This window comes from Xenopus laevis, chromosome 2S (assembly GCF_017654675.1).
Source record: "Xenopus laevis strain J_2021 chromosome 2S, Xenopus_laevis_v10.1, whole genome shotgun sequence".
In the NCBI taxonomy this organism is placed as follows: domain Eukaryota; kingdom Metazoa; phylum Chordata; class Amphibia; order Anura; family Pipidae; genus Xenopus; species Xenopus laevis.
Window position 1 is genome coordinate 100580227 of NC_054374.1, and position 25964 is coordinate 100606190.

Genomic DNA, 25964 nt, shown 5'->3' on the forward strand with positions numbered 1-25964 from the left:
GAAAGTATTTGAGCATCAGATAGAGCCAGTTTCTATCTCCTGCCTGTGGATACTTTGGATAATGTGTGTTTCCCCAGGGTGAGGACAGGTCTTGCTTATGTACCTGCCACGTGGGAGCGGCTACTACTTTCAAAGGGAAAGGTACCTTGGGGAAGGTAGCACTACCTGGGGACATAAGAGCTTTTGGGTCAGGGACATTGAACTGACCAAATTTATTCTACATTTATCAACACGGTGTGGAGTGTGGGACTGTGGCAAGGCTATAGGATTAGCCGAAACATCAGTTATTTATTTTCAATAAATTTCACCAATTTTTTGCATCTTAAGACCTGTGAGTGCTCGCCTTTTTCCAGGATATATATATATATAGATAGATAGATAGATAGATAGATATTTTTTTTTGTCTACATCTCTAGGGGACCTTTATTAAGCTGGTAAGGCCCACATGAAGCAAAGACAGCAGTTTTTTGTTATTGACCATGGGACATCTGTAATTAAAATATCAAGTGCTCTATGATAAGCTTTCGTTTACTGAACTGATATAATTTTATTCCGGCTCTCACTTTTGGTCTGTAGGATGCACTACTGTGTGCCCATGCCATGAATTGGGGGTTCTGTCCTTACAGCATTGATTATGATTACATGTTTTTGAAAGGCCCGGATTTGTGGGAAGACCAATGTCGGACTGGTCCACAGGGATACCAGGAAAACTCCCGGTGGGCCAGATGTCAGTGGGCCCTCCTGCTTCAAAACATTTGGCATATTTCATGGCCATTATCTATTTCTATGAGAATAAAGAAACTAAATAGATTGAATAATAGATTATAGCATGTAAAGAAAAGAGACTAGCAGAATAGAGGTTGCATGGGGAGAGGAATTATAATAGTACTGAGAGTGGGCCCCTGATCTAAGGTCTGTTGGTGGGCCCCTGGTGTCCCAGTCCGACACTGGGGAAGACCACAAAGGCCTGGGACTAGGTCGGATCAAAATTATGGTGGCATTCCAACCAGCTGCATCTGCCTCTGGACCATTGGACAAATAGGTGTCCCTAGTCCCCTGTGGCTGAAGATGTACAAAGTAGCCGTTGGGCATGCATGCACATATGGGAGACAAGTAGCATCGGGCTGCCAGGTGGGTGCACATGAGTGTGCGGGATACAAGGAGCATCCAGATGGCAGGTTGCCAGGTGGGTGGGCAGTCAGCATGGTTGCAGCTGGCCTAGGTGTGCCCAGTTTAGAAATAAGGCCCTGGTTTTACAGATAACCCCAGACTAAGCCATCAATGGGGAGAATCACATGAATTTTATGGGGAGATTAATACCTACTTTTTTCATGTTATTAGCTCACTAATAAAATGTGCTGCAATAAATCTTTTGTAATATAAAAAATTTTCATTGTTTCTTGCTAATAAAATCATAGGCACCTCCTATTACACTACTTAACTATCACTAATAAAACATTCATCTTCTTCCCCACTATATAATTAACATTTTTTTATTGGAATACATTAATTGACCTATTTATATGTAAAATGACATAATGTGAAGAGCATTAAAAATTAGAATGAAATCTAAAGTATGATCTTTGTTTTTAAATTTTAAAAATGTACCATGTATCATGCAGTCTTTTTATCAATAAGTAACCATGATAAAAGTATTGCATTGTGTTCATCTAACCTAAAAATCATATTCCTTTGTTTTTTTAGTCCGCCAACACCCTAACACTATGCCAGCATTTGGATTAATATTTTTACTAAGCATAATTCTACAGCACAATGTCATGCTATAGTCATCTTTAAACCTTGCTTTATTTTGCCAGATACATTTGTGAAATGTATCACAGAGCATGATTATGTAAGTGCACCATTTTATATCAATATACTTATAGATATAACTGGCAGGAGCACAAGGTAACTGGTTGCTATAGGTGAAGGAGAAGGAAAGACAAAACCTGGAGGAGGAAACCTTTGTACCTGCATCAGTGGCTTTTGGGATAATGTGGTTACATGTTCTAAGGATCAGTGTCTAAAAAAGGCTGTAATTGTTCATACACAGCTGCAGTTGTAATAGCCAGATAAGGGGTGAGAAAGGTGCTTAGAAAAACATTTTAAACAGAGATAAGCAAAACAGAAGTGCTCCAGTATATGCCTTTCTTTCTACTTAATGAGTCATTTTACTGTATACTTGTGATTCAAAAGGAAATTCGGGGAGATGGGTCGGAAGGGTATTGAAAAGCACAACAGGCAAAAGAGTGGGAGCAAATGGCAGATACAAAGTAAAGTTGTGGAAGATGCCTATTATATTTACTCAACAGCATATTCTCTATTTTCCTTGTGCTGAAGACAACCAGTTTACATAATACAGAAGGCCATCTTTTATTACCAATGTTACCATGCTGGGCAATTTTGACCTGCACTTGGGGGTGCCAAATGTTAGGCACCCCCAAGTGATTGTATTGACTTACCTGAAACCCCGGGCCAGTGCCCCTATCAGCAGAAAACTGCAGTCCGGGGTTGTACCAGTGAGCACAACAGAGTGATCTTCTTCCGCCTTCCTCTTTCTTTGCACGGCTGCAAGTAGAAGCCAGAAGAGGATCGCTCCGTGGTGCTCATTGGTATAACCCCGGGGCTGGTGCCGTTTTCTGCTGGACAAGCATAATATCAAAGGCTATTGTGATACTAAATCTACAATTAGCATAGATATCGGTAAGTGCAGTTTATGTGAGTGTATAGAGGGTCGGTGTGAGTGTGGGTTTCATTGTAACTGAATAAAAAATAAAATATGTTAAATCAGCCCATAGAAAACTAATAGTGGGTCATATAAGAAATACAAACTAGGGTTTCCAAAGGACCCCTTATTTATTCAGTTAGGAGCAACTGAAACATTAAATATAGATAAACTCTAATATTGTTAAGAAACAGAAATGCAACAGACTATTTTTTTCTGTGGCTGGTGATATAGTGAATAGTTTGGCTGCTGGTTTTCATTTAGGCCTTGTTATATAACCTCAATCAGGAACAATTAAGCACTGCAATAAGAATGTGCTACTCAAATGGTTCTACAGTGATTGTTCCGTTTGCTTTATTCTTGCATTAAATGTAATAAATTATTCGGGTTTTTTATGCCTTGTCCCTGTTCATTTATTTTTACCTTATTTTTATTTCAATCTAATGCTGCTGTTTTACATTTAGCAAGAAATATCCGTTGGTCAAGCAATTTGCATAACTTCATTTTAATGAATAGGATTAAGTTTTCTGTACCTTGCTGTCCCAAAGGGGCCCTTCTGCAATTAATGACTCCCTGTGAGCTAATATATTTGTACATATGCCTTAGTGGATGTAATGAGATGTACTATTAATATTATTTTGGTGGCTTTATGGGGACATTTGTCAACTGACTCCACGTGCACTTAAAGCAATTAAGAAGGGCGTAAAGGATCTGCATCAGTTGTGTGGATGAGAAGATGTATTGCTTGTAGCTTTGTTCAGTCTCTATCTATCATGGATTCTTAATTTCACTGGAAATTGAAGCTAGTGATACACGACACTATATGGGCAAACTCACCTTGAGTTACACAGTTGGATTTCTAGTGCTTTTTGTGTGGATTTTATTTCTTACACTTACAATAAAATAAGGTGTTTCATTCATACTGTATGTAAATGTATATTGACTGTGATCTCCATAGGAGGCTGAGATTAAAGGCATTTTTAGCAGTACTTTCTGGCAAGACAGTTTATGTGTTTGCTTGTTAAACTATTACATGTATCGTTTGCTTTATCACCAGCCAACAGTATTTTTCTGTGATTTAAACCAGGGGAGAAACTATAGAGGAAGCAGACTCTTCTTCTGCCCAGGAGGTATGGTGCCCACAAGGCCCGAATTAATATACAATTTTAATAACCATTGGTAAAACCTTTAGACATTTTGGGGGCCTGAAAAATAATTTGCTGTAGGGCCCAGTAATATCTTTTTACACCACTGATTTAAACTATTTGTAGAAGGTTCTGTTCGGTCTTCATTATGTAAATGGGGTGTGAAATATGTAACTGTGGCTTTGTGAATCTGATTTCATATTGGTAGAATGATTTGCAACAGCTCCAGGGGTAAAATTCACTAAGAGACAGAATGTGGAAATGGAATGCACATATACATATTAGTTTCAGACAATGATGTCCTAAATATCTGTTAAGAAGACCAATGGCTCTCTCATGCTGTTTAGGTTGAGTTCCCATAATCTCATTGAATAAATAAAATATTCTCCTAAAGACCAACACAATGTTGGTTTGTAAAGCTCAATCTCAAGCTTAATTTGCTCCAATGAGAACAAAGTTGAGTAACGATGCTTTTAAAGCAACACACATGCATATGTGATAATGTGATCCATAAATTCTCCAAGACTTTTGAAGTATAATGACATGTTTTTCCACTAGGAGTCAGCACTGATGCTCTACCAGTGCTGGCAAGTAATGTTGCTACTGTTGCAACACAGGTTTTTCCACCATCCCTAAAGTGAAGGAAAAAAAAAAAAACAGGGGTTTTCAGGATATACTTATAGTGAGCATGGGTGGATCAATCAGTTAGAGAGTAATTATAAAACCCCTCCTTCTTATGTAACAGTATCCATACAGTATGTGCTGAAGCGAGGAGAGACTTGCTTTGGAGAGTCCCTGTAGGTTAAGGCTGGGAAACCCAAATTAAAATCCTGATCTGTAATTTTGCTTTATTTATGGTTTATACTCTATGGGGGTAATGTAATAAAAGGTGCACATTTTGCTACTTGTCTAATCACCTGAAGTAACCAATGAGCAGGCAGAATTTACTGGTATCCTGTTTAAAAGCAAACGTCTGATAGGTAGCTATGGGTTACTGCCCTTGGGCAAACTATGTGGCTTTTATTACATATGGGGTATCTCTTTAAATTTAGATGAGAGTGAAGCATATCTTAATAGATGCAAGGTACCAGGAGACTTAAAACCATTGTGCCACTCTAAATAAGCAGGCCTGGGGAACTAAAATAATGATCTGGGGCATTTGATGTTGATTTTTTAGACCAAGCAATAGTTTTGTTCAGTGGTACAAACAGGGGCATAAAGGCCAAAATCAATTATCCTTTGCATTCCAAATATGCATTGTGTCTCCATCTTGACTCTCGTGGGTTTCACTTGCAGGATACAGCCTGTTTCATGTGCCTCCTGGGAAAACATTTGTAGCCTGCATAAACTGATACTATAGGGGTAATGTAATAAAAACACCAAGGTGGCTACACTCTCATAGCCCATAGCAACCAGATATTTCCTTTCATCCACAAGAGCAGTAAGCTCGGCCTGCTAATTGGTTGCTATCAGTCAGACAATCTGCCTCCCCTTATTAAAGTACTCCCTATATTTGCAATCAGTAATCAGATATCTTTCATGGCTTAAGACATCTCAAACTATAACATCTGGGCTGCAACATCCCCAGTAATGTTGGCCTGCTTCCTCAGTTAATGTGTTGCTCGATTCATAATCTCAATAATTTCTCCAAAACATGCTATTCAATAAAAGACTCGAGTCTTTTATTGAATAGCATGTTTTGGAGAAATTATTGAGATTGTGGTTTTGCCTCTTTTTGGTCACTAGAGGTCTCCAACATGCTTATTAATAGTATTTACTACTTCTGCTCCCAATTTGATCTAAATAAGTTGCTCGATTCATGCCTCATATATTGTAGAACAATAAGGTGTTTCCTCTATTGTTATAGAGAAAAACTGTATAAAGGCGGCAGAACTGACTATGAGAAGTGTCTTTTTCCAGTCCCTCACGACAGATAAACATTTGCTCTGACTTCAGTTTCATTAGTGAAAACTAATAAAGCCTGCTACGCTCTATTAATCACAATAGCTTTGGTGGTAATTTACTCTCCCATGCCAATAAATGCTTTGTCTTTTAAACCGCCTAATAAAATATCCAAAAAAAAGGTGATTTATGTAGTAAAGAGAATGGTCTCCTTGCAGGTAGTGCTTTATTGCTGCCACCTAGTGGTAATTGTGACTAACTGAAGCACAAATAATATATATACTTCTACTGAACATTCACCCATTAGAGAATCCTCATGTTTTGGCATGTATGGTCCTTATACTAACATATTGGCAGTTTTGATAATCACTGACATTTTGTGGAATACATACAAGCAGTCACTGACACTCGCTCTTACAATTTTTCACTTCAAGTCTATTTGATTTAAACTGGGAAAAATACACTTCCCATCAACCACAGCTATGAAAATGACTTGTGTTTAAAATGTGCTGTTCCTGTAGGTTAATTAAAAAATAAGATCTAAAACCTTTTTGTTGCAGAAGGTTTTTATTTTGAACTTGATCAGACTTTTTTGGAACCATTCTGGGAAGACATGAAGGTATTTAATCAGCTTCTCCTGCCCATTTGAAACCCCAGTTAGAAACAGACAGCAATGTTAAAGGAGCTAATTGTCTCTATCACATTATCTCGCTTTAAACTAAAGCTGGAGACATAAAGAATACTATTGCTTGCTGCCTTGTCTGACGCCTATTGGCATATTGACATATTGACTATAGGTGGCCATACACGGGCCGATAAAAGCTGCCGACAGACCGTGTTGGCAGCTTATTGGCCCGTGTATGGGGCCCCCCGATGGGCTTCACCTATCAAGATCTGGCCGAAAGTCGGCCAGATCTCGATCGGATGGGACGAAAAATCCCGTCGGATCGCGGCCGCATCTATTCGTTGACGCGGTCCGGCGATCCAACTGCCCATTACTATTCATTAGGATCCAATTGTTGGGCCCTAGGGCCCACAATCGGATCAACCCGATATTGCCCACCTCAAGGTGGGCATATCGGGGAGAGATACGCTCGTTTGGCGACATCGCCAAACGAGCGGATCTTTCTGTGTATGGCCAACTTAACTCATAGCCTCCCCAATTAACATCTAATAGTAGAGCAATCACACGTCCATATGTATTTTTTATCACATACTTTAGGCTCAGCACACAATAAGTATTATAAATAGCCATGGTGGAACTGAACACAAATGCGACTGGACTGACTGGGCCCCCTGTCTCCTACCCCCCATACAGAAAGCATTTGATTTGTTATTGACAGTGGCTGGCACAAAAAAGTCTGCTCCTGGCACAGTCAAATCAGTAATCCAAATCAGTAAGGAAAGTGCCAGCAGTTTGACCCTAACTTAGTTCTGCATTTTCCACAAGCATGATAGTTTAGGAAAGCCGTTGTTTATCACACTTCTAACAATGAAGAAATAGGAGATCTGCTGATCATTCATTATAAAGCACAGTGTACAAACCTGCCATAAAACTGTACCTTTGCCCTCAAAACATTTACTAAATCTATTTTTGACATGGACAAACACAAGAGAGAACAAGCTAGGTGTGTGCTGCTGATTTGTATGTAGGTACCAACAAGAGTTTCATTCATACAGGAGCCCCACATTTTATATTCAAAAGAAAAAACCTTTGTGTTTGTCCTGGACATTATTTAAAATATACAGTACAACTATACTTCTATATACCATATTATATATGAATCATAGGTGGCACAAGGACACATAATAACTTCAGTATTCAAATACTACAGTCCTTCATTGTGGATAAACCCACTCTTGGTTCAGTTAAGACATCCCCAGACACGTCCTTCTTGTGCCGTATTTCCTCAAAGCACCCACCACCTGTGCTAATAACTAATTAGCATTTTCATTCATTTCAACAAAAGTGAGAAACGGTTAATTCTCCAAATCCTGTAATTAAATTATGTTTTTTTTTAATTTCTGCTTATTACCAAGAAATGCATTTCAAACAATAGTCATTGTGCTGGAGGTTGTATTCTTTCTTTTTTTTATTATATATGTCATCTGGATTTCAAACCAACATAAGGCCAGCGTCAATTCAGTGAAAAAAAAAGTGATTTATCATGAAAACCTATGGACAAGATTCAATTCGTGGAGAAAATTCAGTTCCAGTGTTTTCCCCATAGAAAACTAAAACTCCCAATCGAGTATCAAGTCACTTGCTTGTTCTTCCCCGTAGTGGGAGATGCTAATGGTTTGTTTCGCATTGGGAGTAGTTGTGTCTAGTGATGGGTGAATTTATTCGCCAGGCGTGAATTTGTGGCGAATTTGCTGATTCGCCGCCGGCGAATAAATTTGCGAAACGGCCGTGAAAATTCGGAAAAAATTAAAATTCAAAAAAACGGTGCCGCTTCGCAAATTTTTTGCCTTATAGCGAGTTTCACATGAAATTCGCGAATTTTCAGGTGAAGCGAAACGGCGCAAAGTCACCCACTAGTTGTGTCCTATTTTAAATAATAATTTATTTCATCTGGTCTTTCAATCCTCTCGCTGCCGGGAACATCACGATCACACCAGGGGCCCCAGACCTTATCAGGTTTACTTTGCCACCCCCTATTTTCATATATTAATTTGTACAGTGGAATCACGTTGTTAATTAGTTGTTTCCAGGCTTGCAGCTTCAGTGGTGTAGTGCCCATCCTATGCATAGCTACCATGTTATTGGTTTAAAAAAATAGTAGTCATCTAGGACCCCAGTAGGCATGTTGCTGGTGCAACCACTTTGAGAAAGGCCAAGTTATTTGCCGTGTAGTCTATCACATTGGTCCAGAATCTGTGGGATTGTGGGCAGGTGCAGATCATATGAAAGAAATCAGCTGAGGCAGTATTGTATCTCAGGCAGGAGTCTGTGGGTATTCTCCTTATCTGATGCAGTTTCATAGGTGTTATATATAAGTGACATATATATTGAATAAATCTATCTCTGATTGAGACAAGGAATTTATATATATTGTTGATTGCTTCTTCCCACTCATCAGAGGTGAGTTCATGGATATGAGATGACCAGCCTTCCTCTTCCTTGCTGCTTGGAATGGTTTGGGACCTTTTAGCAGCAAGTTTTGGTAAATGCTACGACTTCCTCTATAGTAAAGAGATTAGTTAAGGAGACAGGTAGTCAAATTGGGCTTGGAATGTATGTCTCAATTGGAAATATTTGTAAAAGTGTAGTTGTGCTTCTCGAATCTTGTTGAATATTCTCTTTAATTAAAATCATTTATACTTTTGGTTACTTTATGGAGTTCTAATTGATTCCTTTCATAGTACAATATCAGCTGAAATCACTATTGACTTTGTAATGATTTATGTGGGTTTTTATTTATTTTTTACAGTGTACCAAGGGAAGTAAAACACTAGACCTAAGCAGGTTGCATTGTATTCATCAGCCTAGTTTGTCAGCATAAACTGCTTCCTTATTGGTACAGTCACCATGGTATTGACATTAAGTTTACTTAAATGAGGGGGGGGGGGTATTTTAGGGTGTAAAATTTGTTTTGCATTTTGTTTTATGCTAATAAAAACTCACCAGGAATGTCGATTGAATTTTTTTTCTCAGTAGTTTTCAAGCAAAAGGAGATTTTTATTGGCCATTGCCTCAGGCCCTGAGGGTACTGACTGCTGTTTATGAAATGTTGGCCTGACCAATGGCTCAGTATATCTTATAGTTTTGTCTTTATTCTAGCATTGGGAATATGCTTCAGCTCCCATTTTATTTCACATCTGGGCATCACCGGGCACAAAACTCTGCAGGTTTGAATGGTTTCCAGCGAAAGAGCAAAAGGTTATGTCTGGTCTGCATGGTTTTGTGTATTCCACAAAATCATCTATCTATCTGTCATCTATCTATCTATCTATCTATCTATCTATCTATTTATCATCTATCTATCATCTATCTATCTATCTATCTATCTATCATCTATCTATCTATCTATCTATCATCTATCTATCTGTCATGTCTATCATTCTATCTATACATTTTCTATCATCTATTGAACTATCTATCCCAAGTATTTGACTTGAAAATATTGGCAACTGTTCTTTTTTATCCACCTCAGTCTGTGAGAGTACCAAACTGTCCTTTTATATCATCGCTTCTGTATGCTTTCTGTATTAATTGTTTAAAAGGGTATTAATTGCAGGAATTGATACAGTGTATGAGGCAGGCTGTCAAATAAACCTCAGTGAAACCACAATAAACTGTAACGATGTTGCCGCTATGCCAGCTTCCTCCCCTAAGGCAATGGTTGCCAGCAGTGTAACACATTGAGGACACATGGTTTCCTAAACACCAAATTAATTGCAGGTTGTATTATTGAGCTACTTTTCTCAAAGACCTTTGTTTGTTTCATTCAGAACTTCCAGAATCCTTTTTTATAATGTGGGTGGAAAGTAGGCAGGTCTCCCACATCCCTCACCTCACCAGTGAGCAGAGAGAATAAAAGGAAAATGATTCTAATATTAAAGCTCAAAACCATATTGCCCTCACTGGATAAATGCCTAAGCTGCTGACTGCCCTGGATCTTTCCATCTGCTCCTTAAATTATTTCTGTAAGTATATTTGTGCCATAACATGCTGCACGCAGGGTCATTATAAAAGCCTGACTGTCTGATAAGTATTTAGTACTTTACATGACTATTCCAGTCATCTGTTACACAGAGAGTGAGACTGTAGGTCAGCAGAACTACAGCTCTTCTCATCCTCCCATTCAATTACCTAGCAGAGATTTACACATTTAAAATAGAATTTAGTTAATGTTTGTCATTAAAGGACAGATTGAATTTGTTTGAATTTAGCCATGTTTTGTCACCCACCTTCCGTCACACATTTGACCACATAGTTGAGACGTGCAAGGTAACTCATTGAGGCCACTAATGTGAGGATATGAAAATGCCCTAATTGCATATTCACATACAGTAATGCTCATCTAGTCTGCTGTTTGGTACCATTTGTGGCAATTTATCTGGTAGGGCATGTCATGAAGGTGTATTATCCATTGAGCACATTAGGGTGGGTGGGGTATGTTTACTATATATAAAAGATGGCTGAATGCAGCAGAGCTGATAACAAACACAGAGAAAGACATCTACTTGAAAGAAACTGTGCGTATGAATACAGAATAGTATGCCAGCCTAAATAAATATCTTTTCATTGTAAAAGTATGTGGACAAAATATGTCTTATAACCTGCTTACCTTTGTTCTGTGTAGAAGAGGCTACACTCTAGTATAAAATGGTCTGAGCTACAAACAAAAGAATAAATCACTTTCAGCTATCTGATACCCACTAAAATACTGCAAATAGTCCCCCTTTATTTGTAGACAAACTGATAATGTAACTTTTTGTATTATTTTAAATGTTTATCCTGAAAAGCCCTTTTCTTTTGGATCCATTCCAAATTTGGTCAATTGAACCTCCCAGCTTCCCCCAAAGCATAAAAGCTGTTGAATGAATGTGGGAGTTATAGTTCACATTGAATAGAAGGCCACTGCACTATGTGACATGCTTGCTGCCCACAGTGGACCCCATATACATAGATTTTACTCTGCCCTGCAACACTTACTTTGCCAGAAAGTCTATGGTACCACCTTAGATACCGGCACATGCAGCTTTATGTTATTTATTAGTATCTGATGCTGCCAAAGAACATACCATTAATCCTTAACACATTGTTTCCTGAGCAGTGCATACTTTGGATATAATTATTTCCCTTGGCTTTATATTGGGAAATGTATTTCTCAAATGAAAGGGGCAGGGGAAGATACTATTTAGATTTTAACAACTTAAATTGCCTGAACCAATTGCCTTTAATATACATCTCATAGGGCAGTAACAATAACAACCTAATGTTGAATCTATATAGCCCCAAACCTTGAAGATAATATGTTTCCTACACCTATTAAAATATATCTGGGCTCCCCAGCAGCCACAGGGTCTGCAGCCTCTCTTTTAGACCCCTGAATATTCTGCACCTGTTCTAATAATCTGCTTTCTTCTTAAAAGCAATAGCAACCAATTATAAGTTTGTTTTCAAACAGTTGAATATGAAAGGCTGCCTGCTAACTAGACCTGTAGCAAAGATGGCACATTATATTACATAACTGCCAGTAAGCTGTTGATTTCCTACTTGAACTATTTAAAGGCCAAATTAATTTATTGAGTCCAACACATGAAATGCAAATACAAATCAGTTAGAAACTGCAAAGTTTAAAGTTTCTTTTTATCTAAGCCTTGTGACTGCCTTTGATGCATAGATTCTCTCACATCCACTGAAAAGCCATTCTATGTATGTATCACTATGTGTATATATTATATAGTGAATAAAGTACCCCCTCTTGTAAAATATAAGGATATTATAAGTTACCGAGGAGTTTCATGACCATATAAAAACACGAGGCCGAAGGCCGAGTGTTTTTATACAGGTCATGGAACTCCGAGGTAACTTCTAATATCCTCATATTTTACAACAGGGGGTACTTTATTTATTATAATACACAAATTTTAGTGAGTCATGTGACAGAAATGACATCACTACTCACCGTTTATAACTGATGACATCACTACTCACCGTTTATAAGGATATAATTTACAAGATATTCATGGCTTTTGTGTATTATATCACTATTATGTTGTTCCCCTGGTTCTTTGGAATATTCTTTCCCCCTTGATTGCCAAGAAATAGCTTAGTGCTTTTATCAATGATTTCTCTCCATTCTTTCTTTTAAGCCGACCTGTTCTTCATGTTCTTGTTTAAACCTTATACCATGAATTTTGTTGGTTTATACACTTGGGGTGGTTTGGGTTACATGAATATATATCCTCTGGAAGATATGTGATTTCCCAAGTGCCACAAATAACCTGCAGGGATGGAGCTGTTCATCTTGCAGTGGATTACTCTATAGAAAGACAGCTGGATTCTAAAATATGTGTAGTCAGTATAATCTTAGGTCCTTATCTTACAACACTAGTGGAATTGTCCATAGGTACACAAGAATTTATCAGGATTTCAGAAATAGAATTTTGGATCTTGTCCTCATTGCGGTGTTATGTGAATGCAGGCATCGAGCCTCCCTATGGCAACAAGACAGATAACTGTTTTGGTTTTCTAACAATTCCAGTTTTTTTCAGTATAATAACTGTAGAGTTAATACAGGGAGTTTCTTTTATTCTGCTGAATTAGCCAATATACAGGGCTCATGGGAATATCCTGCAGGGTACAGGTCAGGCGTATTATCTTTGTATCTAGGATTTACTGTGTAACAGCATGCCTGTCTTAAACACAAACTAAATCCACCTTGTTTCTAAACAAGTGTAATAGATTCTTATAAATAATTGTTGTGTCATAACTTGAAAATAATTAAAATGCAAAGCCCCAGAGAAAGTTAGAATTCTTCAAAGAATTTACCCAGGTCAGATCACTCCTCCGTCTCAATATCAGCTTATTCCTCTGATCTAAATTTTCGATCAAAAACACAATCTGACAGTTGTCTGAGCATGTTAAAAATGAATCAGTATCTTGACAGCGAAACCCTGTTCTTCAAGCTGTCCTTTGTTTGGAGATAAACTACAACTCCCAGAACAACTGAACAGTCACTGGGCATTATGGTTCCAGAACTGAGCTATGGCTGTATGTTGGGGTCTGCTCAGTATCACCATGCCCACTCAAAAGTTTAACATCTTTGAGGCTCTTCAAGAGGCTCCGAGAAGCCTCATAAGACCAAGCCCTCAGCACTGATTATACAACATAGATAGATGATAGATAGACAGAGCACAACCTGAACTGCTTAGCTGTTTAATCTGCTGTATATGCTATCAACTAGTTAGCTGGTGATTTATTCAATAGCTTTGGTTGGAGAGGCTTAATTTTGACACTATTTTAGTACTATGGGTATATTTGGATGTGGAAAACACAGTGTAATGCTGATTAAGGGTTTGATCACAATTTCTGTACAACACACATATACACATAAGCTTGGCTCAGTTTCACGAGATGTTAATTAACCAGCTGACATGTTAGACATGTTAAACTTTATGAGGATAATCAAACCCATATCCAAGCACAGGGGAATAATAATGCTATCATTTCTTTTACAGTTTATTTAGTATTCTAAGGGTAAGGACACACTGAACGATTTGAACGTTTTAAAAAAGTAAATCGCGGTGACAAGACGATCGTCTTTTTTGAACAGACGATTCACAGCGACTATTGGCACAGAACGATTTGTATCCCATTACTCTGTGCGGTACGTGCTCCACCCAAACCGGAAACGGTTTGTGCTTCCCGCTGTAACCTGGCGTCTTTACGTGCTTGCGTTCTTGCGTCATTGCGTTCGCATTGTATATTGAATACAATTGCTGCTTCTTATCTAGGGTAAGGACACACTGGACGATTTGTCGCTTTTAAAAAGCAAATCGCGGCGACATATCGCTCGTTTTGTCTCTGAACAAAACCAAATGAAAGACGCCAGCTCCTGTGCCCACAGCGCGTTTGTGAATCGCCTGTAGCTCCAAAACGCAATGAGACCCTTTTCCGAGTGATTTATCAGAAATAGCATGTACTTAGAAAAGCACTGAAATCTCCTAGACACGCACACACATACAGATAAGTAGCAGCAATTGTATTCAAATTACAATGCGAACGCAATGACGCAAGAACGCAAGCACGTAAAGACGCCAGGTTACAGCGGGAAGCACAAACCGTTTCCGGCTTGGGTGGAGCACGTACCGCACAGAGTAATGGGATACAAATCGCTCTGTGCCAATAGTCGCTGTGAATCGTCTGTTCAAAAAAGACGATCGTCTTGTCGTCGCGATTTACTTTTTTAAAACGTTGGCGACAAATCGTCCAGTGTGTCCTTACCCTTATACACAGATGAGCAATTTCAGTTGTCTTGTCATTGTAGACAAGTAATTAGCATCATTTATCACCTACTAATAAAAATGTAAATCAGGATTCTCTTTGCTGGATCCAGCATTCCTCTGTTCCTCACACATCTAGGCATTGGCATATCAACAGAAATGGGATTATTTCCTCCAGTGACATTGGTTTAGACATTTTTTCATTTCTGTTATACGAGTAGAATATCATAAACCATTGATTCACTCACCATTGTTATGGTGTTTAATCTTTTCTTCTGTCATCAGCATAGACAGGCTGTTCACATGGTAAATAGTGATGGGCGAATAAATTCAACAGGCACGAATTCGCTGCGAATTTCCACGCTTTGCTGCCTGCGCAAAAATTCACAAAACTGCTGCAAAAATTCGCCAGCGAAAAATTCGGGGCGTCAAAAAAAAAAACAGTGCATATATATTTGTGCGCATAAAAATTGTTGTGCATCAAAATTATTTGGACGCCGATTGACTTATATGCATTTGGACAAAATAGGCGTGTATAAAAATTGACGCGGGTGTCAAAATCGACGTGCTTCAAAATATTTTTGATGCCCGTTGATTTCAATGCATTTCGCTTCTGAATTTAGCGGTAAGTTCTGCAAATTTTTGTGCGACGCGAAACAGGACAAATTTGCCATTCACTAATGGTAAATTATAGATGCAATGCTACTGTATGTAGAAGAGGTATGGCGCTGTCCGTATAGATGATTTGGCTGCATTTGCTTTACAAAGGCTGAACACTTTTTCATTTATATACAGTTAATGTAAAAAAAGACATTAGTATTTTAGGTACAAATGGGTCAATAGCTATATAACATCAAACTACTTATTGTGACAGACCAGGATACAACAAAGTATTCATGGATATTCCATAATCCCCCCCAACAGATTCATATACACTCTGAGTTTCTAGATCTTTGCTGAAATATCAGAGCATGAAATAACAGGAAGGCTGCAGGCTGTTGAAGAGGAGTTGCTATATTATACAGTGACTAGACGCGGGGGTAGCAATTGCTAAATACTGGAGCACCTCAGATGTGCACCTGGGATCAACTTAATGCCCTAAGGATGTCCTCGCTGAACCACAATTTCCTGCCGTGGCTTTTCAGTATAAAGAGGTCAATGTTCAAGTTCTGTGAGCAGCACTGCTAATTTGTACGACAGCAAAAACAATTAAAAGATTCAATTGTTATTTCTTTTCTATACACTAAATTATATGCTTTTTTTACGGAAAAAATACCCATTGTAATTATTCATCACCTGTTGAAAAGCTGAACTAAATGGAATTATGCCAGAATTTACAGGAATAAAATGCTTCCTGATATTTTACAAACAGGTTGATAGATAGACAGGGGCAGAATTACAGAACTAGTTAGGCAGTTTTTGGGGGTGGCAGGATTATACTGAAAGATGTGTCATTTCAGTTTACAGTATGTCTCTGAGGTTTGAATGTTGGAGGGAATAACTGAATGATTTGTAGTTGCAGTAAGTGCATTACTGTTTTTTTTGCAAGATATAAAAACATTCAAATCTGGTTTCAAGGGCCTGCTCATTATGATAAAGTGAGGCTGACATTTCAAGGAACGAGAAAGTACTGGAAGCAATACGTTCGGAAAATAAATTCAATTGAGGCATAAGAATTGTTATCAAAGAGCATATATTGTGGACGGGATATGGAACAAATAATGGCACATGTGCGTCCACAGAGTGCTGTTTCAAGGGCAATCACAAGGTTTTTTTTCCAATTGCAATTGCACTGTGTCTGGCACATTGGCATCCAATTCACCAAAATGAATGCAACTGGCCATGCATTTAGTTGCAAATCAGATACAATTGCACGGAAGTCAGTCAGACGTCATTTCCAGTGTTCGCTGTTAGCGATGAAAGAAATTTTCCACAGAGTTTTGCAGCAAAAAATACGCCCATGAAAAAAAAATGGTTGCACGTCAAAAAAAAAATTGATGTGCTGCATAGCGTGAAAAAAAATTGAGACCCATAGACTTCAATGCATTTTGGCAAATTTTTGCCCTTTCGCGAGTTTTTGTTGAAGTGAAATGGGTCAGATTCACCCATCCCTATTCGCTGTGTAAGTAACTTCTGCACCCAATTCTTCAGGCGTAAGTGAACTGCAGGTAATGATGCTGGGCACAAGGGGATCCCTGTAGTTACCACTTGCTCTGGAGAAGGCAGAAGTTCCCCTGCATCATTACGCACAGTAGTGTTCAATTTGGAAGGGAAGGCAGGAAGGACTGAGCAGCATTATGACTTATTTGTCAGTTGTAATTCATTCACTATGCAGTATCTAATAGTGAAGTCTAAAGCAACTGGACCTGCTTAGTAATCTTAGAACTGTTTCAACACTCATCCAAGTCGCTTCTGCAGCTGCCCGAATCAGTAGCACTCCAACATTATTTTATGTTTTTTCATGTGAATTTGTTTTACTGGAAAATAGCTGCACCTTTTTTTCCATAGCTGGCACCCTTTTAAAGGACAAGGAAAGTCATATTCATTGAGGTGCCAATTTGTTAGCCACCCCCAGTGAATATATTGACTAACCTTGAACTCTGGTTGATATGATCAGCAATGGGTATTGTATATGGCAGTGCAGCACCTCAAACTTTGCATTAAGTGTAGTACGCAGCATAAGGGACAATTGGAAACACAACATGAGGGACAACTGAAAATGTAACATAAGGGACAATTGGAAACGTAAAATAAGGGACAACTGATTGCTGGTGTGTTTTGCAGAGAAGAGGAGCGCGAGCTGAGGGTCCAAGGTTAACAATTTTTAACCTATATACTGTATGGTAAGAAGACGGAAGTCTCTGACACCCTGTATGTGCTAATATATAATAATATATATAATAAATGTCTCTCTGCTGTTTCCTTTAAATGCTTGCCATAATGTTCATCATATTTCAAATTTTCCTGGAAATCAAACCTTAACATGATCATGTTTCCCCCACAGGTACAAAACCCCAGAAAAGCATGAACCAACCAGGTGACAGAAAATGGACCCATATATTCCGCTTTCTTATGGTAATTATCTTAAGCGCATGATTAAATAAATCCATTGTAGCATTTCTGAGACTTACCAAGACTGAATGGCAGAAACATTACAATTAATGAAATGAAATATGAACCCGCATTATGAACTACAGTATATAGAATCAGTTCGCAAAAGATCAGTTTGAAAGTCACGTTAATTATGAAGAAATGATTCTTGAAGAAAATAGAATACATTTATTCTATTTAAATATCAGGAATGGCATTATGACTCAGGTTAATATGCCAGCAGATGTATAATCTATAATTTACTTAGCATCATTAATAAAGAAAAATGTATGAGAGATTATCGGCATGTAATAAAAAGTTTAAAAAAAAATAGATCTAAAAAACCTTATGCTTAGTAAGTAATAAAAAATGTTCAAGTGGGTCAGCCGAAAAGATTTAGTCTTTAGATCTTAGAAAAATTCACATATTAGAGAATTTCAACAGCACTCAGTTGAACATCTGCCAGATGAGACATTATATTTATATTGCACAGTATCTTAAACAAAAACTGATTAGTTGTGCATGTCAGTTTTGCTTGCCAGTAATAAAGATGACACAATTTGTTTTACTGAATGTAGCAATGCAAGTCCATGTTTAACTGATAAATGGTTCTTTCTGTAGGTGTCCCTGTTGTGTTCTGCACATGCAGATTATGGTAACTGTGGTGAAAATGAATATTATAATCAGACAACTGGCATGTGCCAAAGCTGCCCTGAATGTGAGCCTGGGGAAGAACCCTATATGGTAAGGAACAGAAACCTGATCAACATACACCCAAATAAATGAACACTGGTATTATACAAAATATACAATACAGTTGAGTAAACATTGTAAGCAAGGCATAGTTATCACTGTTTTATTTATAAACACAAAATTGAATTTGTATCATTGTAGAGCTGTGGTTACGGCTTTAAAGATGAAGATTTCGACTGTATTCCTTGCCAATCTGGAAAATATTCCAAAGGAGGCTATCAGATTTGCAGAAGACACAAAGATTGTGAGGGATTTTTCCGTGCTACTATCCTAACTCACGGGGACAGAGAGAATGATGCAGAATGTGGGCCTTGTCTTCCTGGGTAAGGTTGCTCTCCGTATGGTAACATTTGCTCCTTCTGTTGTACACTAATGGCTAATGAAAAGATGCCATGGTACCAAAACAGAAAGGGACATTTCAATACAAGTTTTTAAGGGCTACCAAATGAAAATGAGGGATTTAAAGGAGAACTAAACCCCTCATTTTGATAAGTCCCCATTGGCCCCCTCCGCGCCTCCCCCCTGCACAGTCTTATCCCTGAATTCTTTCCCCTCTAGAAATAGTGACCGCACATGCAGCGGAGCTCACAGGTGCCATCTTCTTCTCTTCAGTAATCTTCGAGAGCAGCGTATTGGCGCATGCGCAGTTGGAGCAATCTTCCAGTTCGCGACAACTGCGCATGCGCTGAAAGAGACAGAAATTGCCAAAGGGGAGGAAGAAGACACGAAGATTACAGAAGAGAAGAAGATGAGACCCGTGAGCTCCACTCCACTCACTCTGCATGTGCGGTTGCTATTTCTAGAGGGGAAAAAATTCAGGGGTAAGGCTGTGTAGGGGGGAGACAGGGAGGGGGGCCAGTGGAGGGGGCCACTGGGGACTTATCACTATGGGGGGTTTGGTTCTCCTTTAAAGAATGATTATTATACAGGTATGGGGCCTGTTTAACAGGGCTGATTCCCCCAGGTGGCCTATAGGGGTTGTAGGGTAATAACCACGCCCCAAATAAAATGTAAACACACAGCTTTCTGCTGGAGACAAAATGAAACATCCAAAGCACCTTTTACAATCAGTAGTAGTTTAAGCACTTAATTGTTTTAGGATTTTTCCTGTCCATACCCCATTATAATATCTATGTGGTAAAATATACCACAGAATATATTTTGTAAAATATAAATATGTTGTACAGAATAACAGTTGTGGGGTATTATTGGTTGTAATTGCATTGCCTGTTGTAGGTACTACATGTTGGAGAACCGTCCCAAGAGCATGTATGGAAATGTGTGCTACTCCTGTCTGTCTGCTCCTCCCAACACCAAGGAATGTAAGTATCCACACATTTTCAGAACTGAAATGATTGAAATGAAGAAATGTCTTAAAATTAAATATATTGGTAATAAAGGTATAAAGCAATACACATTTGTGTAATCATGCATATTCACCTGTTCTGAGGTGTGAACTGAGCGGAATCTGAACAAGTCTTAGCAGGCTCAGTCAGGTGACTTCTTTAGTCCTATAATATATTTTGCCTTATGAGATTATATAGAAAGGGTATTGGACAACACTCTACATTCTTTTTTAAAAGCAAAAAAGCAAACTATAGTAACTATAGTCGTTATATAATAATATTTGTACATTAATATATAATTCCATGAGTCAACTACATGTAATTAAAATACCAATAGCAACAAGAATATCACACATCAACAGAGTGGCTGCCATAAATATAACTTATTTTCACTTTAAAAAAACATCCATAACTACAGAATATGATGAAATCAATGCCTTACACATTTTGTGGCATGACGCCACTTCCCCAGAAGGGAATATACAACACAAACCACTTATTTACTAGATATCTTATAAAATAATAATACAATTAATTTCACCATATTATTTCTAATTCAGGGAAAGTAATAAAGGAAATGATGCCAAGACCCATACTGCTTATAGGCTTAAATAGCTATAACTATAATACTCCCAGTATTCTCAGCCAGTGGCCATTGGTGAGTAATGTGAGCAAATATTCAGCAGTTAATGAAAGGCTGAGTTAGGTAAAACTTTTGGTGCAGTTTGGTTCTCACTGTCTGCTTTCTCTAACTCTTATTTGACTGTTGTTGTGTAGTCTCAAATGTGGCTTTGAATTTACACTAAATATTATGGCTAGATGTTTAGCTGGCATGTAATATGGGCATGTGCTACGAGACAGATCTGGCAATATCTACCATATGTGTTATAGGTTACTGCATTGATGAAGTATTAACTATAACTATAAATATTACTGAGCAGAGATAGCATAAAACAGTGAGATGGGTAATCATAGAGATTAAACTCATGGCAGATACTGTTAAAATGAGCCCTTTAACAAAGTTAACTAAAGATTGCAGATATACATGGGCCTTGTATTCCATCCTTATAATCATTGCAAAACATTTAGAGCACTTAGAAATCATTCTGTTAAACGAGAAATACAAAGCCAAATATATCACATCCTTAAAGTGATATATGTGGGGGTTATTTATTAAGCTCCGAATTTTTCTAGGGAGGGAAAAAAAACTTTTTTTTGGGAATTTATTTAAGTCCGATGGTGTTAAGAGTTGCACTGGGTTTCCAAAAAAACGTAGCTTTCAGGAGATTTTACCAAAAAGATTTAGGTTTTGAGAGCAAAATCCAAAAAAATCAAAGGATTTGGATTTTTATTACAACTTTATCGTGACTTTTTCTGTACAAGAAAAATTTGTGAAAATGCATTGATAAATAGGGGGAACAAGTCAGTGCAGATTTGGTTGGAGTCTTTTCAGAAAATACTGAGAACTTTTGTAAATTTTCTAAATCTGGCTTTCCCTTCTCAGCCTGTCAGTTAGAGTTTCTAATGCTAATGGGCTATTGCTGCACAAATATGGCAGTCTCCTCATAGAGGAACATGGGGGTAAGAAAGGTAATGTAAAAGCATCAGGCAAATACTTTTATGGCAAAATGATAAACAGCATTCAGAGACAATGTTATGGTAGATATAAAAAAAGATTATTTTGTGGTGTCAGTATCTCTTTAATGCTTTTTAAGAAGCTCTTTGTTCATTGATTAAATAAATTCTAGTCACCAATCATCACCATCATCCAGTAAGTTCTTGCAGGAGGTACAGAGGAAAAGGTTGTTAAGAATAAAAGGGCTGCAGATATGTCTGCATACACACAAAGCACATGGGAAGGATATTTCTTGTTGTCTGTATGTATTCACTTTAAGATGAGCATGTCTTTGTGTTCTGCAATAGATTCCTGCTAGCAATCACACAACTTACTAAACCCATCCCTTCATGAGGATTATTTGGTTGTTACTAACAAACTTGATAGACTTCATAGACAATCTTAGGTAGTTGTAGTTAAAGGAAAAATAAGGGGCCACATTAATGTCAATGGAAAATATAATTATTTTAACAAAGGTAATGATTTGTTGTTTTGGGAGAATGAGTTGAGGATCTGCACAATCAATGAGTGACTAAATGCAGGTGCAAACATCTTCCAAACCGCATCATATCAGAGCAGAGCAAATCGTTTTTTGGCTTTATTTTCTTTAAATGGCAGACAACGTCTTCATATTCAAATGGCTGATTCAACCGCTACATAGCTCACACTTACCTGGTAGCTACCATAAACACAATTAACCAAAATAAAGGAGAAGAGAAACTGGAAAGATTAGAAAAAATACATTGGAATAATAAGGGCATGGCACAGAGAATAGACACAGGGTAGAGTGTGGGATGGAGATGATGCTGGTTCATTGGAAAGAAGCTAAAGGGGAAGAAGAAGGGGATGGCACATGAGAAGAGTATAACATGATCAATTAAGAGAACATGGAATGTGAGGAGAAAAAAAAAGAGATAATTGCACTTGGAAAATGGAGAGTAGAAGTGAATTTCAAATGATACAAGAGAGAGAACGAAAAACTGGAAGGAGAGAGTGTGGCATAACGGAAAAAGATGTAAAAGACAAAGGAGGAGATAGACTGGGGGTGTAGAGCATAAAGGTGGAGAAAGGAGGTGAAAGTAAAAAGAAATTAGTAGTGGTGTTTATGGCAAGCAGACAGAAATTAAAAATGGAGGGAAAGGAGAGAAGGAAAAACTAAATTAGACATCAGAGAAAGGTGCCTGGAAAAGTGCAAGTACTCATATGTAATACTATACACCAAGGTTTAGAAAACATATTTCCAGACATGGTTTTTTATGTATTATAAATGCAGGAACAAGCAGCTTATAGTCAATCAAGTATAAGGGTTCCATTTGTTATGTGTGCTTCCACTAAGTCCCAGGACTAATGTCACACTTGTCCCTGATTCTGTAAAAGGCTAGTTTTTGTATTAAAGCAAATCATGATCGAGGGTATTATTTTTGAGGCTAGCTTCACTAATCAAAACACAAAAACACACAGTTTCTCCATATGTTTCCACTAACAATATATAATACTTTACACATGATGCAATTTTTGGCTGCAACCCTACAAGTAGATCATTTAACCCAAGCAGGTATGGTACTTTGTAACTGAATTGTTCATCCGTATATAAAGACGGCCTCCTTGTTCAAACTATATGCTTGGGTCCACTAAAATGAATAAAGGAGAAGATCAAATGCCATGAGCATTTAAGAAATGGATTTTATGTTTGGTATTACCAAGTTTAATACTTAACAGCAGTGCAAAGGCAGAAATATGGCCAGATGTCTATAATAAAAATACATATAGAAGGTAATGAAAGCAGAAGAACTTGAAATTAGCTTCACCTGAAAGAAAGAATGAACAACGGCAGATGAGTAACCATCTGAAAATGTACTCAGCTAAACTATATCATCAGTGAAGACAAGCCAACAAGTGTGTATTTAATGCCTGTGTATAAGCAGTTAAAGAATCACATTGAGGTAAGAAGACTGTACTGTAGTATAATGCAGGGCTGTCCAACTGCAGACCAGTGGGCCAAATGTGGCCCTCCAAAATATTGTTTTGGCCCCCAGTTTGCTCTATGACTCCATAGACATCATTATATGACATCACCATTTTAATATAATATAACCTCGAGAATGCTATATGATAATTAATCAGCCCACTGCAAGTGATAAGTTGGACAGCAATGGAATGTATCCTTAATCATTTGCCGTGGACTTTGTACCAAATAACCACCTCAACCCACATTATGGTAACATGGAGCACCAATGGAGATTTGACGACCACTAACAAAGTAAACAAATATAACGTTTATAATCTCAAATATTGTTTACACTACAAAAGTGAATACAAACGATTAACTGACAATTAAGGATTCAGCCAAGTTACCAAGAAGAATGGATAATCTGCAGGCTCCAGGCAGAGAATGTACAAGAAATGTGAAAAAATATAACTGAAAGCCACCACAACTGTAGCTGAAATTATGTTCCCTAGATCCTTTCTTGAAGAACAAAAATGGAGCTTCTGGATCTTCCGTGAAGAGAGATACTGAAGATTTTTCAGCCCTTGACAGTGTCCCTTGTATACTGTATCTGCTTAGTCAGTTTAAAATGCTTTATACATGGTCTAATTTACACCCACATTCGCACCTAATGCCACCAACCTAACAGACTCATTTTTAACAAACCTCACACTGCCTCACTGCACATCTTTTGTTTTGTTCTCAGGTTCAAGGATGAAGAAAAAAGCTCACAAAAGAAAAATGTGTCTGGTTGAGATCGACTGATAATCTGAACATCAGTTATAAGCACTACTGTGTCAGCTATTTCCATAGACCATAGTCTTCTACTGCTCTGGCTTTCATTCTTCTATAATCCTGCACTAACAATACTAACCAAGAATAACTCATAAATCTTATTTACCTGTACATCATAATAGGCAATAAATACTGTGTATTTTATATTTTATAAGAGGCATAAGCTCAGGTGAACTCTTGTACAGATGGAAATGAAATACAGCATTAATAAAATGTAGATGGCAATACCATATTTTTGAAGAAGGCAAAAAATGTTGTTGTTATTATTGTATGATGACAATGTCTATACAGGGTTATACATTTTGCCTACTTTAGCATACAGCAAGCAATAATGAAACAATGTAAATAAAAAAATCACAATACTACTGTAGGTTAATATTTTGTATTATAACTTATTAAACAATATCTACTTACCACCAAAATATATTTTCCTTGTGACTTTGTGAACCTGTGAGTAATTGTCCAACTGGCCCTCCCAAACATACTTTTGGCTCCCTCTATTACCTCTTTTTGAATTCAATCATCCTTTTAATAAAACACAGCCTCCCCAACATGTGTTAGGGAGAGACAGAGACAGAGACAGAGAGAGAGAGAGAGAGAGACAGAGAGAGAGACAGAGAGAGAGAGAGAGACAGAGAGAGAGAGAGAGAGCGAGAGAGAGAGAGAGAGAGAGAGAGAGAGAGAGAGAGAGAGAGAGAGAGAGAGACAGAGAGAGAGAGAGAGTTGGCCCTTGGCATAGAAAATCTTGGAGAGCACTGCCTCATGGCACTGTCAATAAGCAATATATACATATGTCTATTTTGCTTTAAATTAAAATGTATTCAGAGCTAAAATATGAGCCCTGATTTTGTATTCTCTTTTTCTGCAATATACCATATGTTTTTGAAGTACAGGTTTAGGATATATTATTTGGAAAGCTCCAGTTATGGAAATGCTGTTTTCCAATCACTTTTATGACTGATACCACAACAATGTTCCTTTTTTTGTTTTAGTAGCCTTAACACATGGCGCTCCACATCTCAGATATTAGATCTCATATCTATACCGAGAATCCTAAATTAATTTGTGTGGTTTTACAAGTTTTCTCCCAAGTTACATTATTATTTTCAATGAAAATAGAAAATGAGGGTCTTTGCTGCATTTGTAGACATCTTATACTCATTCAATCTATAATATATAAAAGCTGCATATATATTAATATTTCATAAGTAGCACAGGGCTGTTCAACTGGAGGTAAATAGGCTGCAAGTTATGTTTATATTCCCCACAGAATTCTGTATAACAGCACTGCTTTATACAATCTACCCTTCATATGATATATAGAACAAGCCTGACACATGGAAAAATACATAGTACAGATTTAGATATATAACTACACGTCATTTAACTTATTTAGCCAAATTTTTTTACATTTCTTTTAAGCAAATTCTTGCAATATTGGGCAGGGTGTTGCAAATACAAAGTCATGCAAATGCTACATTGTGCAAGGCAAGGCTAGCAGTCATTTAATTTGGAAAAGATCATGTCATTCTTTTAAGCCACCATTTGTTTAAAATATTTACAATTCTTTTTACTTTTTATATTAAATACATTTCTATTATTCATGTCGTCTTTTTCCGGCTAGTCATAATGCCTTGTCGTGAGCTTG

General features: G+C 37.6%; 1 protein-coding gene across 5 annotated transcripts in view; it reads left to right on the top strand.

The window, feature by feature from the left end:
- edar.S (ectodysplasin A receptor S homeolog) overlaps nt 1-25964 on the top strand; it is a 67689-nt gene that overhangs the window by 27173 nt on the left and 14552 nt on the right. For 2 of the 5 annotated variants that reach the window (XM_041584192.1, XM_041584194.1), the window contains exons 1-5: nt 10199-10422; nt 17735-17805; nt 18442-18564; nt 18715-18896; nt 19810-19895. In XM_041584192.1, the coding sequence (XP_041440126.1) occupies nt 10368-10422; nt 17735-17805; nt 18442-18564; nt 18715-18896; nt 19810-19895 (517 nt within the window). In that variant the 5' untranslated portion in view covers nt 10199-10367. Of the gene's footprint in view, nt 1-10192; nt 10423-17734; nt 17806-18441; nt 18565-18714; nt 18897-19809; nt 19896-25964 lie in introns of those variants that run through there. The other 3 variants (XM_041584195.1, XM_041584193.1, XM_018249747.2) reach the window with 3 other exon arrangements.